Source organism: Thamnophis sirtalis, unplaced genomic scaffold, assembly GCF_051295495.1.
Source record: "Thamnophis sirtalis isolate CommonGarterSnake01/CBP01778 unplaced genomic scaffold, rThaSir2_p1.2 scaffold_4, whole genome shotgun sequence".
Lineage (NCBI taxonomy): Eukaryota > Metazoa > Chordata > Lepidosauria > Squamata > Natricidae > Thamnophis > Thamnophis sirtalis.
The window spans coordinates 30,624,975-30,644,524 of NW_028261384.1; the positions used below are offsets into that span (position 1 = coordinate 30,624,975).

At 34.6% G+C, this 19,550-nt stretch overlaps 1 protein-coding gene across 4 annotated transcripts in view; it reads right to left on the reverse strand.

Annotated features, from left to right (window-relative positions):
• The window catches only part of CDK6 (cyclin dependent kinase 6), a 129,659-nt gene that overhangs the window by 74,417 nt on the left and 35,692 nt on the right, over window positions 1-19,550 (reverse strand). For all 4 annotated transcript variants that reach the window (XM_014066494.2, XM_014066576.2, XM_014066727.2 and 1 more), the window contains exon 3: window positions 8,793-8,928. In XM_014066494.2, the coding sequence (XP_013921969.1) occupies window positions 8,793-8,928 (136 nt within the window). The remainder of the gene's footprint in view (window positions 1-8,792; window positions 8,929-19,550) is intronic.

A 19,550-nucleotide genomic window follows, 5' to 3' on the forward strand; every position in this document is an offset into this window, starting at 1 on the left:
TAGGAACTTGTTGGATCTTCCACTTGGTGCAGAGTTTGTTTCCCAGTTGATGTCAGGGTAGTTAAAATCCCCCATTACTATTGTGGTGTGCTTCCTACAAACCTTAGTTAGCTGACTAGCAAAAAGTTCATCTACTTCCTCTGCTTGGCTGGGTGGCCTGTAGTATAGAACTATGGCAATGTCATTCTCTCTCCTGCCCCCAACCTTTAATATTGGCCCAAATGCATTCAAGATAGTTCTCATCATTGTTGTGCTCTATTTCTGTAGAGATATAGTTATTTCTTGTATACAGTGCAACTCCACCTCCTCTTTTAAACTAAAGGCTGTATTACGATTTCTGTTTAGTAGATACATGAACACAAAAGACATTTAAAACATGTCTTAGCATTATGTACGAAGCCGGTGTGTCTTCTAAATATTAGGAGAACCTAAACTGAAGATTAATGGACAAAATGCAAAATTATATGAATGAAACATGGAATTGTATCTCTTTCCTTTTCATCCTGATTCAAACATCATTCTATTATATATTGGTAAAATAACATTGGCTGATTTCATGTTACAGCTCAGAGGAACCATTCCTAGATGATCTCCCTAAGCTATAATGTTTACTAAATGAAGTTAAGTTTATATCTGAAAATGCATTTGTCGAATTGTTTTGTTAATTATTGTTATTGTTAATTATTATTATTGTAAACATTTAAGAGATGGCTTGTGCTGAAAGCATTTTTCTTATTGGAAGAGAAACACATGGTGATAGGGCCAAAATTCAGGTTTTGCTTCCTAACAGCTGTTTATGGACATCATATAAATGTATCCACTTGTTTAACCTCAAGGACAATGTCTAGAGACACTAAACGCTACCAGCACACTTCCTCTGTCACCAGTGGTCATTTCCTCTCTGGTTTAAGTTGCATGACAGCATGTGACAACAGATATTAATGGAGGCAATGCTGTGCCAATATCTCTCAAATTGCTTTGATGGTGGCTGCAGGCTGCCTGCTTGGCCACCCAGCCAAGACCTCACATGAAACATGGCATGGGGCCCACAGTTCTATTCACTAACAAGACAGCTGGTCAGTGATTAGGAAGCTGAGATAATGCTCCAAAGGGGAACATGTTTTTTGCAAGCAGCTTCAGGCTGAGGGACTCAAATAGAGAATTTGCACCACCTTCCTAGATTAAGGGTGACTTGAATTGCAGAAAGGAACAAGTTCTTAGCAGATCTGGTAAAATTGTAACCAGGTAAACAAAAACTGTCACCCTTAAAAATCTCAATTTCTTAAGACAAGCCAAACAAAAAAAATGAGCAGAACCTTTGAATTAAGAAAATATAATTGCAAAGAAATTGAATATAACACTTTTGTCTCAAGGGTGCCTAAATACGACAATCTAATACTGACTTGCAGTATAGCCTCTGCCCTTTGAAATTATGTCTAGCTTCTTAGCCCAAGACAAACACTCCTTTCAAAGGGTGCAAGGAGTTAGCTTTTATCCATATATCCTTTTGAGGATTTTTTTTGCCCTAATATTCTTCCACTGTCATCTAATAATGGAGCATGGATAAATGCCTGCCCCTCTTTTTCTCAGTTTAATACCGATAGGTTAAAAATTAAGCTAGGAAACAAACACCAAGTTCTTTCCTTCTCATGGATCTTTTTCTTGGAAAGTATATAAAAAAAGAGACATCACAGTGAAAGAAATGAAAAGAACTCTCCTTCCATCCTTCTCAAAGAGGGGTGAATACTTACTTAGTCTTGTTTATCTAGATAACTATATCTAATTACAAATCCAGAATTCTTTTTTCCTTGTTTGCATAGTCGTGGTTATTAAAACATGAAAACCGTACTAGGAAAATCAAGGAATAGTTGCAATTGGTGAGAGGTTAGGATATTATCCCTCTACAAATTACTCAGTGGGAAATATGGAGGGTTAAAACAGATGCTGTATTTTGGCAAACAGCTTTAAACAGACTGAAGTACCTCTACTACATCAGAGCCTAAGTAACCTTTCATTTACTCATGCCAATTAAGAATAAAAACAACCACCCACCAATCAGAGAGTCTACCACACGAAAAGTATGCACTGTTGCAAAATGCCACTCAATGAATTGGAAGCAAATGGTATATTTAGAAAAGCAAATGAAAGGGGCCAGGCATCACTATCAAAAGAGTGCTGTTCTCTTTTGTGCTTCAGATACTAAACAGATTTACTGTGTGCCCTGCAAACTCATGAGCTTCTGCTTGGTGTAACACATTTCCATGCCATGTAAACCCCTCTTATGCATAGCCAGAAGAAAAGAGGTCTCTCTAGTATGTCTTTCCTGTGGCTAAGGAAAAGACAAGATGATGACTTTCCAGCCCATTGCACTCATATAATGTTCTCATCAATCACTCAAGGGTAGGTCTTTGTTATCTTTACTAGAAAACTGTTTTTGATTTTGCAATTCACAATGCAGCATGACTTCACTAACTACATTAGGTTTATCTTCAGCACATTTGCAACAGCAAAAATGAACAACAACAACAACAAAAAGCCTAAGTCTTAAGGCAGGAGTATGAAAAGCACAGGCCACATGCAGTTTCTTTCTGCTGCCCCTAAAGCCTTTCTTGGGTGAGAGTGGAGTTGGGGGATTTTAAAAGGCAAAATAGGTATCTGAAGGGCTCAGGGTATTCCTTTCAGCCATTAATATCTTGAACCAAGCTAAGCCACTTTCTAGACTTTTTGACTACAACCCTGATATGTTATACCATGTACACCTGGAAAATTAACGGAATTATGACTCTCTGATTGAAGACTGTTCCATAGATTGCTCTGTAAGAAGACCTATTTTCATTCTGTGTTATGCGATTCAATTTGCTAAGTAAGATACATCAATCTGGTTCTTCTTTTCAAGCAATTTTCTGTTCCTTGAGGAAGAAAGAGCCTAAATTATATCTACAAATGACTGCTACATATAGATAAGTAGGAAACAGGTATAATTTCAAGGTGTTTTCAAAGAGTAACATTTATAACATTTTTAATATTTATATAACATTTTTAAAAAAAGAAAGGATGGGGGGGAGTGGACATGTGCTTGGACACAATTACATTTTAGAAAATACAGTCCTAAAAAAAGATAAAAGATGGACAAGGATTGATCTGTCAACATTTCAAAATCCAGGCAGTTTTCAGTAGACATTTATGGAACATTATATTTAAATATGTATTAATTTTCAAATGAAGAAAATGTCCTTAACGAAGTGTTGATCCAGCTAGCTCAATAAGGTCTAATATATAAATATTTCCTCAAGGAGTCTAGTCATCTATTACAAGCATAAAAATATCAAAACATACCAAGATGGAGTATTACTTATTATATAAAGCTAAAGGTTCCCCTCACATATAAGTGCTAGTCATTCCCGACTCTAGAGGGCAGTACTCATCTCTGTTTCAAAGCCAAAGAACCTGCGCTGTCCGAAGATGTCTCCGTGGTCATATGGCCAGCATTATTACGCACTGAAAGCACACGGAACGCTGTTACTGTGCCTTCCCAGCAAAGATGGTTCCTATTTTTCTACTTGCATTTTTACATGCTTTCAAACTGCTCACTCCATTATGTGGTGCTAGGGATTCAAACTACCGACCTTTCTGATCGACAAGCTCAGCGTCCTAGCCACTGCTCTACCGTGTCCACTTATTATATAGGCAAAGGCAAATTAAATATATATTATGAATCAATATGGATTATCTGCAATCAAACATTTAAGAGAGAGATAGGAATGACCTAGAGCAGTGGTAGTCAACCTGGTCCCTACCGCCCACTAGTGGGCGTTCTAGCTTTCATGGTGGGTGGTAGGGGTTTGCTGTAACTCTGCTTTATAAATTTTATAAAGTAAAGTTACTTCCCTACTTTATAAATCACTATTACTGTGGAAGTGGTGGGCGATTAGAAAATTTTACTATTAACAGAGATACAAAAGTGGGCGGTAGGTATAAAAAGGTTGACAATCCTTGACATAGAGGTTTGAATTGCCATTGGGCAAAATGTCCCAAAAAATCCAAAAAGCTGAATAAAATCTTCCCTGGTTAACTTTATATATGGAGAACATGTATTGTGTGACAAAGGCTTTTATTGGTAGATACACTACAAAGTAGCACAAGATTAACCATTTTATCTAATCGCATATGAATTAATCCTAGGCTGGCTCGTGACTGCCTTTTGATATTTTTTAAAATTTTAATTGACAATTCTTATATGCTACTCTCTTCAATTTAGCACTGAATGGAAACTAATGGGGAATTATAATTCAGCCATGTGCCCAATTCTTGCTTTATGGAAATCTTGCATCTGTAAGAAGCATGAGATCAGACATCAATGCGAGCTCCTTTGATGGAAACAAGACTACTGGCTGCAGAATAACATTTGCATCTGCTTCCATTCCTTTCACCCAACTCTAGTCTGTAGTCACAGTGTTCTGCATCTTGATATGTGGTTTGAGGGGGAGCCTTTTTCATGGATGCTGGGAACTGGTTTTATGATGGTGGTAACTGAGAAAAGAACACCCAAAGATAATAAAACACATATTTAGGGATGGTTTGATTTCCCACAAGTCATTTCTTTCAAGATCTCCTCTGTTTCAGTCTGTGTTGTTTCTCATTGAGTGACAGACCTGTGCATGAATACTTTGGTAATATGAAGCATATGGCTCCTAGCACAATGTTGTTTGCCTTTTAGCTTCAAAATTAGTCTTTACAATTTAAATGCATGAAAGACATCTGTATACTCTTTCATTAGAGTCTTTTCATATGTCTAACATCCTATGCATTCTTTTAGAACTGGTTTGGTTAAACAGTATGATACAGAGTTGGGAGAAATACAATAAGAATTCATCCTCCTCTTTCTCTTACATTCTTGCTCCACTTATCCAACAGAGATATTTATTAAAGCTAACTTCAATATAACATATTTTATACACAAGTATAAAACCTTTGCACCTATAGCATAGAGAAGCCTCTAATCTGGGATTATCTAAGAATTATAATCGTGAGAGAACAATCATGATTAGAATGCTTAAGTCCAGCTGTTGAAAGATATAGATTAGTTAAAAGACCTAAATATGAGAATAACAATGTTGTGGGGAGATTTAGAATTGAATAAAAATCAGGTAGAGAACCAGTCAAGAGTCAAAAAGATAAAAGAAACCAATAAATGAGAATATTTGTGGTTCAGGATTGAAATAAATGGTTGGTGCTCTCTGAGCTTGGTTGTTTTCTTGCAGATGTTTATCCAAACTATGTAACATCATCAGTGTTAGTGTCCAGAGGATACTAGCAAAAATGATGTCACCTTGTTTGAATAATGAAACGTCCACAAGACAACAATTCTCAGAGAGGACCAAGGATGTTTCAGATGCAAGAAAGAATGCAGAATAAGAATAAAAAGGAGTAATTTGAAGGACAAATAAGTATAAAATGTGGCCCAGAGTCATGTTTGAATTTACTCTGGGGAGATATTGAGGGGAAAAACACAGTGTAAATAAGATTCCAATTCAACCAAAGAGTGGACTTTATGCTTTGTTTTAATTAAATCATATCTATCAAATCATGATCTCGTTATATTTTATAGTATGGAAATGCTCTGCTGTTATTAGTTCAGTATCGCTGATCGTGGACTAAGTGTTATATGGATATTATCATGACACAGAATGCTTAGGTTGTAAGCATTTTGTTTGACTTGTAAAATATTCTGTTCTACTTTCACTGGCAGATTAACAATTTGGTCAGCATAACTGCTGATGCTTAATCATCCAGAAAGGGGACATAATTCAAAGGTAGAGCACACAGTGTGAGCTCCAGGGTCATTCTCTGATTTTCCACCGACAGCTGGTAGCAATAATACTAAGCTGGATAGGCCAGTGATTGAACATGGTCTGAAGCACTTCCCATTCAGGTAGTCCTTAATTTGCAATCATAGTTGATATCAGAAACTTCATTGTTAAATGGTGCAAATGTTAAGTGTGGCATCACATGATTACATTCAATTTTACAATCTTTTTTGTCATTTTTGTTACGTCAATCACTGTGGTTGTTAAATAAAATGTAAAATCAAATTTGAAACCTTCCCTGCCAGTTTTCCCATTGATTTTGCTTGTTGGCAGCCAACTGGGAAAGTTGTAAATTACAATTACATAATCCCAGGACACTGCAACTATTATAAATATGAGCAATTGCTTTGATTATGATCATTTGACTGTGAGGAAGCTGTGATAGTCATGAGTGGCTAGCTATAAGTCATTTTTTAAAATCAAACCGTAATTTCAAATCATTACTAAATGAATGGCCATAAGTCCAGGATTATTTGTAATTGTTGTTTCTACAATGTTGTTCTGTTTCTGCAACCTATATTTTATTCAATCCTCAATCTTCTACACAAAATTGCTTTTTTTCATACTTAGAGCTTAAAGTGACCTATGCCTTCAGTTTTGACAACTGGATTTCAAACATGTTAACTATTGTTCTCCAACAATTATATTCTTCTTCATTAGAGACTTCTATGGAATTGCAAAAGTTCCTATACAGTCAAGGCGTATTATTTCTGAAGTCAAGTACAAGACTGTTTCCTAGCTATCTGTAGTCACAGCAACAATCAAAACCCTTGAAAACAAAATGTACTTGATATGTTAGTTGAGTCCAGGCATCACGATAAAAAATCCTTTAACTTTTTCTCTTTGTTTTTTCTTCTTTGATTCAGTTGTAAGTGCTTTAGAAGATTTTGCTTACCAACAACTTTAACCATCAAATTCTGGTTAATGTTAACTACTGTTTGTTGAAAATAAGTAAAACTGTGGGTTATGCAGTTGGCTTGCTTAGGCAAATAAGAAACAGAAGTTATTTGAAAACAGAAGGAAATATTATGAACAATTTCACATGACCAATGACAGAGAAACAGATTGCATAACACTAAAATATGGTTTAACATATGACACCAAATTCTTTTAAAAATGATATACATCTAAAAATAATAGAGTGATATTTCTCTGCTGAAATTATTGTATGTCTTTAGTATGTACGTGCAGTTAAGTAAATCTTTGGTTTACCATATTAAAAATAATATGATAATTTTTTCCTCATATCTTATCCTGCATGCATACTGATAGAAAGGAAAAAGGAAAAGAAAAACCAAAAATACATCAACTACCCTAAGAAAGAGAGAGAAGAGGATAGAATTTTTCCATTCTGAAGAAATGCCAGTTCATAAGAATTTTAACTGGGTGCCTTTTTTCCCTTAACTGCATGATCTTTTAGGTTCTGCAATATTAGGCCCACTTTATTGAAGTGAAAATATTTTAATCGGCCAAATGTCTAAAGGATTAATCACCCAAACAGTACAGCTCTGTATTTCATGAATGTTTCCATGCATTATTTTTTGTTTGCAGTGAGCTATATTTTAACTCTAATAATGTGTGCCTTTGTTTGGACTTCCCTTAGAAGATAAAATCATTCTCAAAATGAAGGAAGTTCTATTTGAACAGATTTGAAACTTAAAAAACCAGAAACTGGAATAACATGGTGATAATAGAACATAGCAAGAGAAAAAGGGGAAGGTACACATTTTTCATATTTGGAAAGAAACAAATCTAAGAGAATTTGCTTGGAGTTTTTCCCCATTGATATCATCCTCAGGAGTCAGTCATAGGGTTAACCACTAAGTCTATTTGACTTCAGCAGGAAAGCTATGAACTATGTAGATGCTTAGAAAAGAAGTAGTTCCTTTTTTAAAACATATTTTCAAAGATTTCTGGAACAACTGGCACAGATATGAATAGACATATCTACATGCATACATACATCTCCTTGGGAACACTTCTTGCTTTTAAATACACTCTTAATATACAAGGGGTTATTAGGACTCTATAACATCTGGATTCAAAAGGGAAGAGATGATTTGGAGCACATACTGATGTGCACATCATGCCTGCTGCCAACTACTCCAAGAAGCAATGGTCTGGGGAAAAAAGGACAACACTTCCTTTAAGAAGCTGTTGACAAACATGATGTGTACATCAATGTGTGCTCCAAATAATCATTTCCTTTTTTAATAAGGATAAGTTGGAAAAAGTCATGCCACCAAAAAAAATCATAACTTTGTCTCTAACATTTATCAATACAATCCCTGGAGACTCTGTTACTTGAGAAGTCTAGAATATTTTGCAGACACTTGTGATTTTCTCATCCCTATCTAGCAGTATAACTAATGTAAATGGGGGGGGGAATCAAGGTAAGAGATAACAAAATTGTAGATCATCATATCAAAATCATATGGCAGTTACTTATACTGCCTCCACTTCTTCATCTGACTCAGCATTTTCATTTTACTATAAGTAGTAGCAAGCGTTTTAAGCTATGGAAAGAAATGCCTACAAAACCTGGAATTTTCATGCAAAACATGATCTTTACCATTGAGCTGTAGTTCCTTCCTTTTAACAGCTAATAATAAACACACAGAACTTTTTAAAGCGTAAGCACAAACGTTATGGCAATCTTCTCCTCTGGTTCCTTGTCCTTTATAACTGATAGATAAAATGCACTACCAACCATGCTTGGTGAGAAACCTCAAGCTGTCAACCACATGAATTGAAGTTTGATTAAATTTCTTCTTAGTCATGAAACAACTACAGCTAGTTAAGATACATTTAATTTGATACATATTTCTTCAAAAATTGTTTTTATTAAAGGTATGTTTCAAAAACTTTATACATTTAATAAAAAGCTTATATACAAATTCTTCTTGCCCACTCCCCTATTGATACCTTGATAGTTTCACTAGGAACACCAGGCTCTGGAACTTTATTCAAGTAAGTGGTCAAGTCTTGATCAACATGTTCAAACACCAGTGTTAATTTCGTCTCTCGTTCAGTTCGAGATACTGTGCATACATCAAATAACCTAAGAAGGATGAAAAAGAAAAATGCTAAGTAAAAGGGGTAGAAATCATTAGTAGAACAATATATCTTTTTATTAAAAATGAAGCTTATAAAGAAAAAGAAACTGTACTGAATTCACAACAGAACAGAACATATAACAAGGGATCCAGATAGTCAAACTTCTCTATACTATAATATTGAATTTTTATTGTTTTATTTTTATTGTACATTTTTCACACAAGGAATAATGTAGTGAGTCATGAGGCAGCCAACAATGACAAGCTCTAGGTTCTGAGTTTATTACCAAACAAACAATGAATACCAGGACAAGATTTTCATGTCAAAATGCGTTGAGTACCTAATTTGATGAGTTTCAAAGCAGTTGAGTACCAACATACCACTGTATATATTTTTAAACAAGAAGTTGTGGCAAAGAAAAATTATACTAACTTATCTAAATGTTAGAGTAGCTGGACTATTATACTTTTAGATAAAATACAAGCGTTTGGATATAGTACTCTGTTAAAGGAGGAGGGAAAGAATCATGGAAAAGAAAAAAATAATATATGATAGGAATGTCTAACCTTGATAGCTTTAAGCCTGTGGACTTCAACTTCCAGAATTCCTTAGCCAGTCATGCTGCCTGGGCATTTCTGGGAGCTGAAGTTCACAAGTTTTAAAGTTGCCAAAGTTGGGCAATTCTGAGCTAGGATAAGGATCCAACTTTCTGTTCATTGTAAAAATACACTGTAAAAATTCAATGTTCTTAACTTTTTGGCAGAAGGAATTTAAAGGTGAACAGGCTCTGCATAGTCAGACCACTTACATTAAAGTCTCTAATTAAGGTTAAATATCTGACATCTTAAAGGAGTTTAATCATTTGCAATGTTTTTATGGAGGTCATTTACTTCAGTACACACAAACATAGAGAGAGATAGGAAGATAAGAAAACCCAATATAAACATTGGAAAATATTTCCAGATGAATGTTTCTGTTTAACAATGCTTATTTAATTTTTAAACACCTTTTTTAAAGCAAGTATTAAAAACTGGCAGATACTCTTTTGCCTCATGCAAGATTCTTTAAAAGAATCCACCGTGAAGGACATAAATACTATCAACATTCTTCATGCTTCTTAAAGAGCAATGACAAGCTTATAACAAGCTTTTTAACAGAAAGGTTTTTATTTTTTAACTCTAGATTACAACTTGTTCTGACATTTTCTTCAAAGGAAGGATTGTGTTCTTGAATTTCTTTCTTAAAATGTTAATACATTATTTTAATGGTATGTGTTAAGTAAGGTTAGTCACGAGGATCTTGACTTCTAGTAGAAATAATACGGCTCAAAAACACTGACTTTTGGAAAATATGACTGGTGTTCTTTAGATGGCTTCCTGGGTGCACCTAATTGGGCAGTACTTTTATAAAAATATATTGAAAAGCAGGAGCACTGAATCACCTCATAATATAAACTGCCTCAGCACAGCAATAATCCCCTTTAGAAACTTCTAGAAATGGTCATCCAGGATAAATCACTGCCATTCAATTACATTTATCAAGAACAGTGGTGTCAAACTCAAGTCCTGCAGGGTGTTTAGAACTGGCCCATGGGGCCAGCCTGGAAATAGCAAAGGACCGGCCCGCAGTGCCTCTGCTAGCAAAAATGGGGCGTGTGCAGGGGCCTCCAGAAGCCTCCCCAGCCTGTTACAGGCCAAAATGCAGCCTCTATGGGCTTTACTGGGGAGCATGAGGTATCTATGTGAATTGGGGGAGGCCTTGGATGGCCTGCTCCAGCACTAGGCCTCGCATGCTCTTCCCACTCTGAGATACCTCATGTGCATTTAATAACCTGTGCATTTAATTAACAAATGCATTGGGGAAAAGCAGGGAGTGATCACATTCATTTAATTTGATTCAATCAAACGAATCCTCAGGTTATGAATGTAATTGGCAGGCTCTATTACATTCGTAACTCAGGGATTACCTGTATAATCTGAGGGAGGGTCCACACCATAACCACACCAACCATGGCCACGTCCAGCCCCGGCCCTCTGAGGTCAAACACAACCCTGATGAATGAAATTGAGTTTGACACCCCTCATCTAGAAGATACTATGACCAGTGGGACCAGAAACTGTGAGATCCAGAAAACGTAAAGATTTTTACTTTATTTGTCCCTCTCCAAGAGAAAGATTGGACCTCAAGTCATTTCAAAGACCAACTGAGGTAATTTATGTTCCAAAATCAGGCTTGCATTTGGATCTTTGTTTTTTTTATTGTTTAAGATCACAAAGAATATAGAACTATGAATCAGGAATTAGATTAACACATACAAATTACAGGTAAATTACTTATGACTGTAATTGACCCCACAATTTCAGTCAAAAATCATGACAGTCATGTTTTTACCATTTTTTGTGGTAGTCGTTATAAATGTGGCAGTTACAAAAAAAACATGGCGGTCATAAAGCAAACACTGCAGTCATTAAGCAAGCCTATTGTTCCCAATGATATAGGAACTGAAAGTAAATACAGGTTTCCAGCAAAAGAATCATAAATATCAGTCACACGACTGTGAGATGCTGGCAATGGTTACAAAAGATTGGTTGCTGAGCACTCAAAATGTGGCCACATGTGACCACAGAGAAGGCCTGGACATCAGAAGTTCAAATCCAGGTCATAAGCCCATTTTCAGGGTCTGTCATAACTTCAAACAATCACTGATTAAGAAGTATCTATACTCATTTTCAAGTCACCATATTCAGGCAATCATTATCTACAGAAAATCTATATGCCATCTACTCAAGGAACTCTAACAGCATGCAATAACCACATTAAATATCAAATAATAATAAAAAGATAAAGAGAAAATATGACGCTTATTGCCCTTAAATTACAATTTTCTTAACCAAACATTTGCTAGAAAAGAACCCTATTTACTAAGTAAATGATGTTTAAAAGTAACAGTGGGGGGGGCTGATCTGACCTCAGGGGGTATGTTATTCCAGGGAGCAGGGGTTGCAGCTGAGGTTTTTATAAACTATGAACTTTAAAAAGCATGGACCAAATTATGTATATGCATATGCATGTAATGTGTACACAAGAAAGCATTTTCAATAGTGACTACAGTGTTGTAAGAAAGGAAAACTAAAGCAGCAAGTCTAAACTGGGCCTACATGACAAATGTAATTCATAATCCTTAAGTGTTCTTCTCTCCAGGGCTCAAGAATGCATAATAAGAGAAATTTAACCCTAAATTTTCCTAAGAATGACATCCAGAAGACCCTCAAGTAGGCCGCAGACAGTTCTATAACTGTCAAAACCCAAATGTTTGTTTTTACAAGATTTAAGGTATAATTCCACGTATACTTCCTTGGAAATATATGTCACATAGCAATATAGATTGATCTATTCATCCTACAGAAATCAACAGGAAAAACCTAGTTACATATAGATACAAAATATTGACGCTAGATGAAATATCCCCTCAGTCTCTGATTTAGATCTTTATCAGTAGAATAGAAATACTGGGTAATACACTAATATAGTCAAGTTTAATCTGCTGTTAAACAATTGACATTAAGAAAACTAAGATAATGGCATGCGACCCTCTCAATTTCTGGCATATAGATGGGAAAGAAATGGGGGTAGTGACAGATTTTATTTTCCTGGGCTCCAAGATCACCACAGATGGGGACTGCAGCCAAGAAATTAAAAGATGCTTGCTCCTTGGGAGGAAAACTATGGCAAATCTAGACAGCATACTAAAAAACAAAGACATCACCCTGCCAATAAAGAGCATATAGTCAAGGCTATGGTTTTCCCAGTTGCAATGTATGGCTGTGCAAGTTGGGCCATAAGACTGAGCGCCAAAGAATTGAGGCCTTTGAACAATGGTGCTAGAGAAGACCCCTGAGAGTTCCTTGGACTGCAAGGTGATCAAACCGGTCAGTCCTAGAGATCGACCCTGACTGCTTTTTAGAAAGCCAGATCCTGAAGATGAAGCTCAAATATTTTGGCCACCTAATGAGAAGGAAGGACTCACTGGAGAAGAGCCTCATGCTGGGAAAGATTGAGGGCAAAAGAATAAAGGGATGACAGAGAATGAGGTGGCTGGATGGAGTCACTGAAGCAGAAGGTGTGAGCTAAAATGGACCCCCAAGGATAGTAGAGGACAGGAAGGCCTGGAGGAATGTTGTCCAAGGGGTCGCGATGGGTCAGACACAACTTCGCAACTATCAACAACAAACAAACAATTGAGCTGTATTTCTTTACACATACATGTAACTGTTGTAATTCACAATAATAGTTTTTCCCTTTATATTTTATTCTTTTGTTTTTGTGCTTTAAAGCAATTAAAATCTAGAATGCAAGATTGGGGAGTTGTTTGTTTCTGTTGAAAATATAACACAACTAATTTTAGAACTTGTAAAATACATTAGCTTTTGTTAGCATGTACCCCAGAGTGGCTGCCATTAAAACAAATGGACAAGTTTTTTAAAAAAAAATTTAAAAGGCTAAATAATTAAAATTAAAAACACACAATTTTGTAAGTGTTCTAGGGAAATTTAGAAATATTGTGCATTAGTTGGGAGAACAATAAAGAAGAAATTAGAACAATATTTATATATGTTTTAGTAGTTTTTCCCCGTTTTTTCATTTTTGTATTTTTAAACACCAAATAATGAAAATTTTGGAATGTAGCTCAGATATTTCATTCTTATTTACATTGTTAAAACAATTTAATGTATATAAATGTAACTCCATGTTTTCCATTGTTAATTTCTAATCATTGATACAATGAGTAAATATTGGTAATATTTTTGTATACTTATAAATAATACATTCCTACATCAATTAATTTTTTTGCTTCATTTTTTTGTTTTTCCTTTTTTTAAATGATAAGACATATTTAAAAATGTCTTTATAAGACATTTTATGTCTTTATGTGTTTATAAAAATTATTTTGTGACTATCTCTTCATAACTTTTTCATAGTTGAATGATACATAACAAACCTGTTTTGATCAATTTTTTCTATGTTCATAGCAGCATTATTTCCAAGATTTTGAAAACATATTCAGTGAAACAGATGAAGGAGTCGAAGTGGTTGTGAGCAGCTACTGAGAATGGTAGTGGGGCTGTTTTTCTGTATATCTTATTAGTAAAGTTGAAAGATAGAAATTAAAGTTTCTATATATGTAATCCTAGCTTAATGTTAATAATTGGGACCAGAATCTTTTTCACTAAGCAATGTGATCATAAGTGCAATGTCAGCTACTTAATAATAGTTTTGGCAATCCCTGATTACCAGTAACTGAATCACCGTAGGTCATTAAATAAGGACTTCACATGATTTTTTTAAAAAAAACTTTATAGTTTTACTACTTACTTTGCTTGTAGGAAGCCGCGAAGGAAGGTCTTTTGGTCCACTTCTTGGTGGAACAGATAAGAAAAGGAAGGAAAAAGGGGGAGAGGGAAACTGCAAGGCTGGGGATTCACTTTTACAACAAAGAAGCTGGTAGTAGGAGTCTCACAGAGTTGAAAATACTCCCTTACTTTAAGAACATGTCTGCTAGCTTAAGAAAAGAAGACTCTGCTTCCTCCTCTAAGAGGGCTGAATAAAGAAAAAGTTAATCTTCTTCTATGTTAACCAGGAAGGCCCAAATTCCCAACAATTACAAGGCATAGAGGGAAATAAAACAGAAAAACCACCCAATAACCATGTTGCAGAGACTATTCCTTCTATTTTTCATTCATCTCCCCATAGAACACTCCTCAAAAACATCTGGAACGTTATCCTGCAATCTGGACAAAGATCAACAATATTTCAAAGAGCGATGGTTTCTTCCTTGCTAGACTCTATTAATTACATTTTCCCATTACTTTTCTTTTTTAAAATATATTTTTATTAGAAGTTATTTTTCTTAATATAAAATACATATAAAGACCATGGAAAAAAGGGTATAGATGATATAGAAGGGGAAAGAATTTTTTTTAAATGCCAGTGGATTTCGACTTTTTTTCGGTTCAGTTAAGATACACAATTAAATTATAATATGTTCTCTCTCCTGCAGGAGCTGCGTTGGTTACCAATTTTCTTCAGGATGCACTTCAAGATACTGGTTTTCACATTTAAATCCTTTCATGGCTTGGGACCACGTTATCTGAGGAACTATCTCTTGCTGGTCACATCTACCTGACTCACTAGAGTGAGGAAGCAAGGAATATTGCATGTCCCGTCCCCTAAGGAGGTACATCTGGCGGGACCCAGAAGAGGGGCCTTCTGTGTAGTGGCTCCCTCCCTCTGGAACATTATCCCTCCAGAAATTAGACTGGCTTCCTCTTGGACATTATTTCATAAGCCCCTAAAGACGCGATTTTGCCAAAGGGTTTGGGGAACCTACAGTGGGTTGGAGCCCTATATAAATGGTTGATTTAAGTGTGTGTTGTCACCACGGGAGTGTGGGAGTTATTCTTTTATTTTTTATTATTTTTATTTTTTCTACATTGTGTTTTTATTATCTGTAAGCCACCTAGAGTTGCTGTGAGTAGGCAGCTATATAGCTATATAGGCTATATAGTGAATAGGCAGCGAATAAAAAAAATGAAATATCAATTATTTAATTATACCAAATAGTAACCTAGCCATTTCTAGAGCAATAAGCCATCTAGTTGTATTTACCCAAAGTAAAAGTTTCATTTTTTCTCTATCTTTCTGGAAAGTCCAGAAGCAGTTTCTAAGTAATTACAAAACAATTTACATTCTTGTTTCTTAATTAGTGCAGTCAACTTCACCATCTCCATCAATTCTATTATCTTTTCAACCCATTCCTCCATTGTAGAAGTTAATGCTTCTTTCAATTTCTGAGTATATAAAATTCTATTTCCCCCCACTATTTGTTTCTCTAATAGTATAGTCCTAACAGAAATTTTCTGATCTCCATTTTTCTACATTAAACCATGGATCTGTATCCACTACCTTGTCATATATCCACCACATATGATAAAAAGTACCCTCTTTACACTTACATTTCTAACAAATATTTGAAACATTCTTGTACATCTTTGAAGGTTTATATATTGCTATAGAAATGGCCAGTAGTTACCACAGGTACATTATTTTATAGAATGCTTACTATTTTTCTGATAGTAAATCAAAACATTGACTTTAGCAAAAGTAGAAGAGGCTGGAAGATCCTTTTGTTGTAGTGATTTTGCAAAAGTCAGTCAATCTTGAGAACATTCAATAATATTCCCAATCTTTTTTATTTAAGGAGTATAGCTCTGTGGATCACTGGAAATTTTTGAGAAATAATTTTGTACTGTAATATTTTCAATATAGCTAAACATCAAAAATTATTATTTTTAAAGGCTTCAGGGAAAAACAGGTATCTAAAAACTGCTGGCAATTTATTTACTGTAATGAAGACAGTCAAAGTTTGTAACAGTCCACTCTGATTGTCAAATCAACAGTTTTCCGTGAAGATGGTCTACTTATCACATGACCATGCAGAGATTTGAAGGGGTTTTCTCCACTTTTTCAATTTAGTAACAGAACCAACCAATATTCCTTTAGTTTATACGACTCTCCTGGATTAGGGAGTCCTAGAATCATCCCACAAAATCTCCATACAACAAAGGACTGAAAGTAACTTCAGGAACTGGGCTTTGGAGTGAGGGATAAGCTGGCAGCTGCTGGTTCCGAATTTATTTTTCAAACAGACAATAAGTTGTGGCTTTCATTTCTTAATCATTTTTAATAACTATTAATCTTTGTTAAGCTAAGAGAGGTTTTCTTTAGCCACTGCTTGTTATTCCTTTTTGAAGATCTGCATCATTTTGGAGATTTCTTTATTGTTAAAGGAGGAAGAGGGTTGCTGAAGGCAAGTTAAAATAAGGAAATAAGGAAGTATCTTAAAAAAAAACTTTAATACAGAAATTAAGGTAGAAAGCTGTGGTTTTATTTTACTATTTTTAAGTAATTTGTAACTTGATCTGTGGGTAGTTAAAACTCTTTGATTTATAGGAATCCTTATTGGGCAATAATTTTTAAGTGATCTGCAGGAAAAAAAAAACCTCTTTAGCCAAAGAGAGTGTTAAGGTGGAGGAGCAAATTATTAGAGATGTTTTTGAAAATTTTTAAAATAAAGCTTACCCATTTATAGGCGAGCTATGTTCCAGAGATGTTAAAAAAAAACTACTCCAACTACTTCATATAAGCAATTATGTATAGAAAGCTACCATATCACTGAGACAATTTCACAAGTATCTGATAATGCAAAGGACTCAATTGCAATTTTGGAACATAAATCTGACACCAATCTTCATTATGATGGTTTAAATATAAACCTCCCAACACAATTAAAAGAAATTCCAAGAAAATCTGAAACTTTCAAGGGGATAAGTCTGGGACTTTTTCTTCATGGATACTAACAAGGTTGAGAAATCCTTGAGAAAAAGAGGTGGTTATAAGATAGATATTCGATAGATATTCCAGAGAACAAAAATTTTATTTTATGAAGGAAAGTTGAAAGGAGTGACTTAAACCTAATGAGTTAACTGGAATTAGGATGTATTTTTATCAGTCTGATATATGTACAGTAATTGAAAGAATGTTTTAATATAAAATGGGGTTGAAAATGCATTTCTTTTTCTTTATATATAATGCTTAAGTAATTCCTAAAGCTTGTAAAATATTATTGAAAGGGTATTTGAAAGTATCTAAATTAAGAGGAAGTTAAAAACAGATATATTCATTTAAAGCAAAGTTTAGAATCATAAAATGGGCACATACAAGAAAAAATATTTTATCTTATGAGGATAACGGTGAGAATAATTCAAATTTAAGGAATTAATTGGAGTTTTAATGCAGCTTGTGTTTTGTTTGCGTTTATAAAATAAGATTGAAAATGGCCTTTCATTAAAAAAAATGAGTAATTTTAAAATGTTTGTAAAATATTATTGAAAATGAATTTTAAAGTATGTATATTAAAAAGAAGTAAAAAGACATATGTTGAAACTTATTGATTTTGGAAATGTTTTTAAAGGAAAGTTTAGTGTTTTAATATATATATGGAAAATGTGTTAAAGGTTAAAATATCTGAAATATAGTGAATTTTGTTAATATAAATGATGGTAGTTTATAAACACTATTAAGTGCAAACAGAAAAATATATTATTTCTGCAAAAATAAAAAGCAGAGATGGTTAAATTGATTGCCTTATCCAAAAAAGAGAATATATTTAATTATGTTTTTTACTTGGAAATAGTTTCTGGATTTTGAGTTTGGTTTTGCCCATTAAATGGATTTGTTATTATAGGAATGGCTAGAATATATTAATGTGTAAAAGTATCTTCTACCCTGTTTCCCCGAAAACAAGCCCTCCCCGGATAATAAGCCCAATCAAGCTTTTGAGCACATGTGCTAAAATAAGCCCTTCCTGAAAATATGGCAACACAGGAGCTGCCATGAGATGTCACGCCAGCTGTCTCCTGCACCTCAATAATAATAAGATCTCCCCAAAAATAAGGCCAAGCGCTTATTGTGGAGGGTCAAAAGAAAATGAGACCCTGTCCTATTTTCGGGGAAACATGGTATGCTTTCTTTTTCCTTCCCCTAGTTTCCCATTATTTTTATTTTCCTTAGTATTTTATATTTTGATAAACTACTGAGATTTGAAACTCTTGATTAAATCAATTTCTCATATCACTGGCCCTAGGCATGTCCTTATTTGAATTTACCAGGTAGATGGGCATAATTACTATTCCACATTAGTCTACAGCATGTTGAATAATTTTATGAAATCAATGGCAACAAGCCCTGTCATTTGTTCATCTCCCTTACTGTATATCGTTATAACTTAGATGACATTGTAATATTCAGTGGCTAAATATCAGATCTGCAAGAATTCAGAAAATCCAAAAAGTTACTTATTACTTTTCAAAGAACTAAAAAAGCCCAGAATGTCTGAATATCTGATTCATATATTAAATATATTTTAGCTATAGAAATGAAAGCAATACTTCATCATCAGTGAATACGTATCACTGCCAGATTCTTAATACATTGCTTGCTTTCCTTCCATTTTCTCTTGATCCTTTCTATTTCCTTTGAACCCAGAAAGCTCTTGCATATAGCAATGCATTACTTCTATAGTCCCCCAACTTCCAGGCTAACCTCTGAATATAGAAGGGAATATGGTTGTTCTTCCTCCTCCTTGTTCGGAAAACATCTGAAATATTCTATTCTTATCCTCTTCTAATGCCAATGTTTGATTAGCACCAAAATCAACAAACCCTTTACTGCAACAGATAACATTATTTTCCAGTTTGGCTTCTTATGAAAATGCACTGGTAGGCCAAATATGTAACTTATATTAGAATATATAGAGGAGAAGTATAATTATTTATTTTCTGAACAATTCCTTTTGAATCATTGATATTATCAGGTGGGGTTACCTTCCGGATTGCATTTTTGATGGGGTCCCTATGAGATTCAGTTTTGTGGATTAGCTTGAGGAAAAAGGGCTATTGACCTTGGAGGGACATGATCTCAAACTATGTTGACACTATATTAGGAATGCATTATTAGTAGTATAATAATACTAATAATTAAAGAAAATTAAAGAACAACATTATTTGA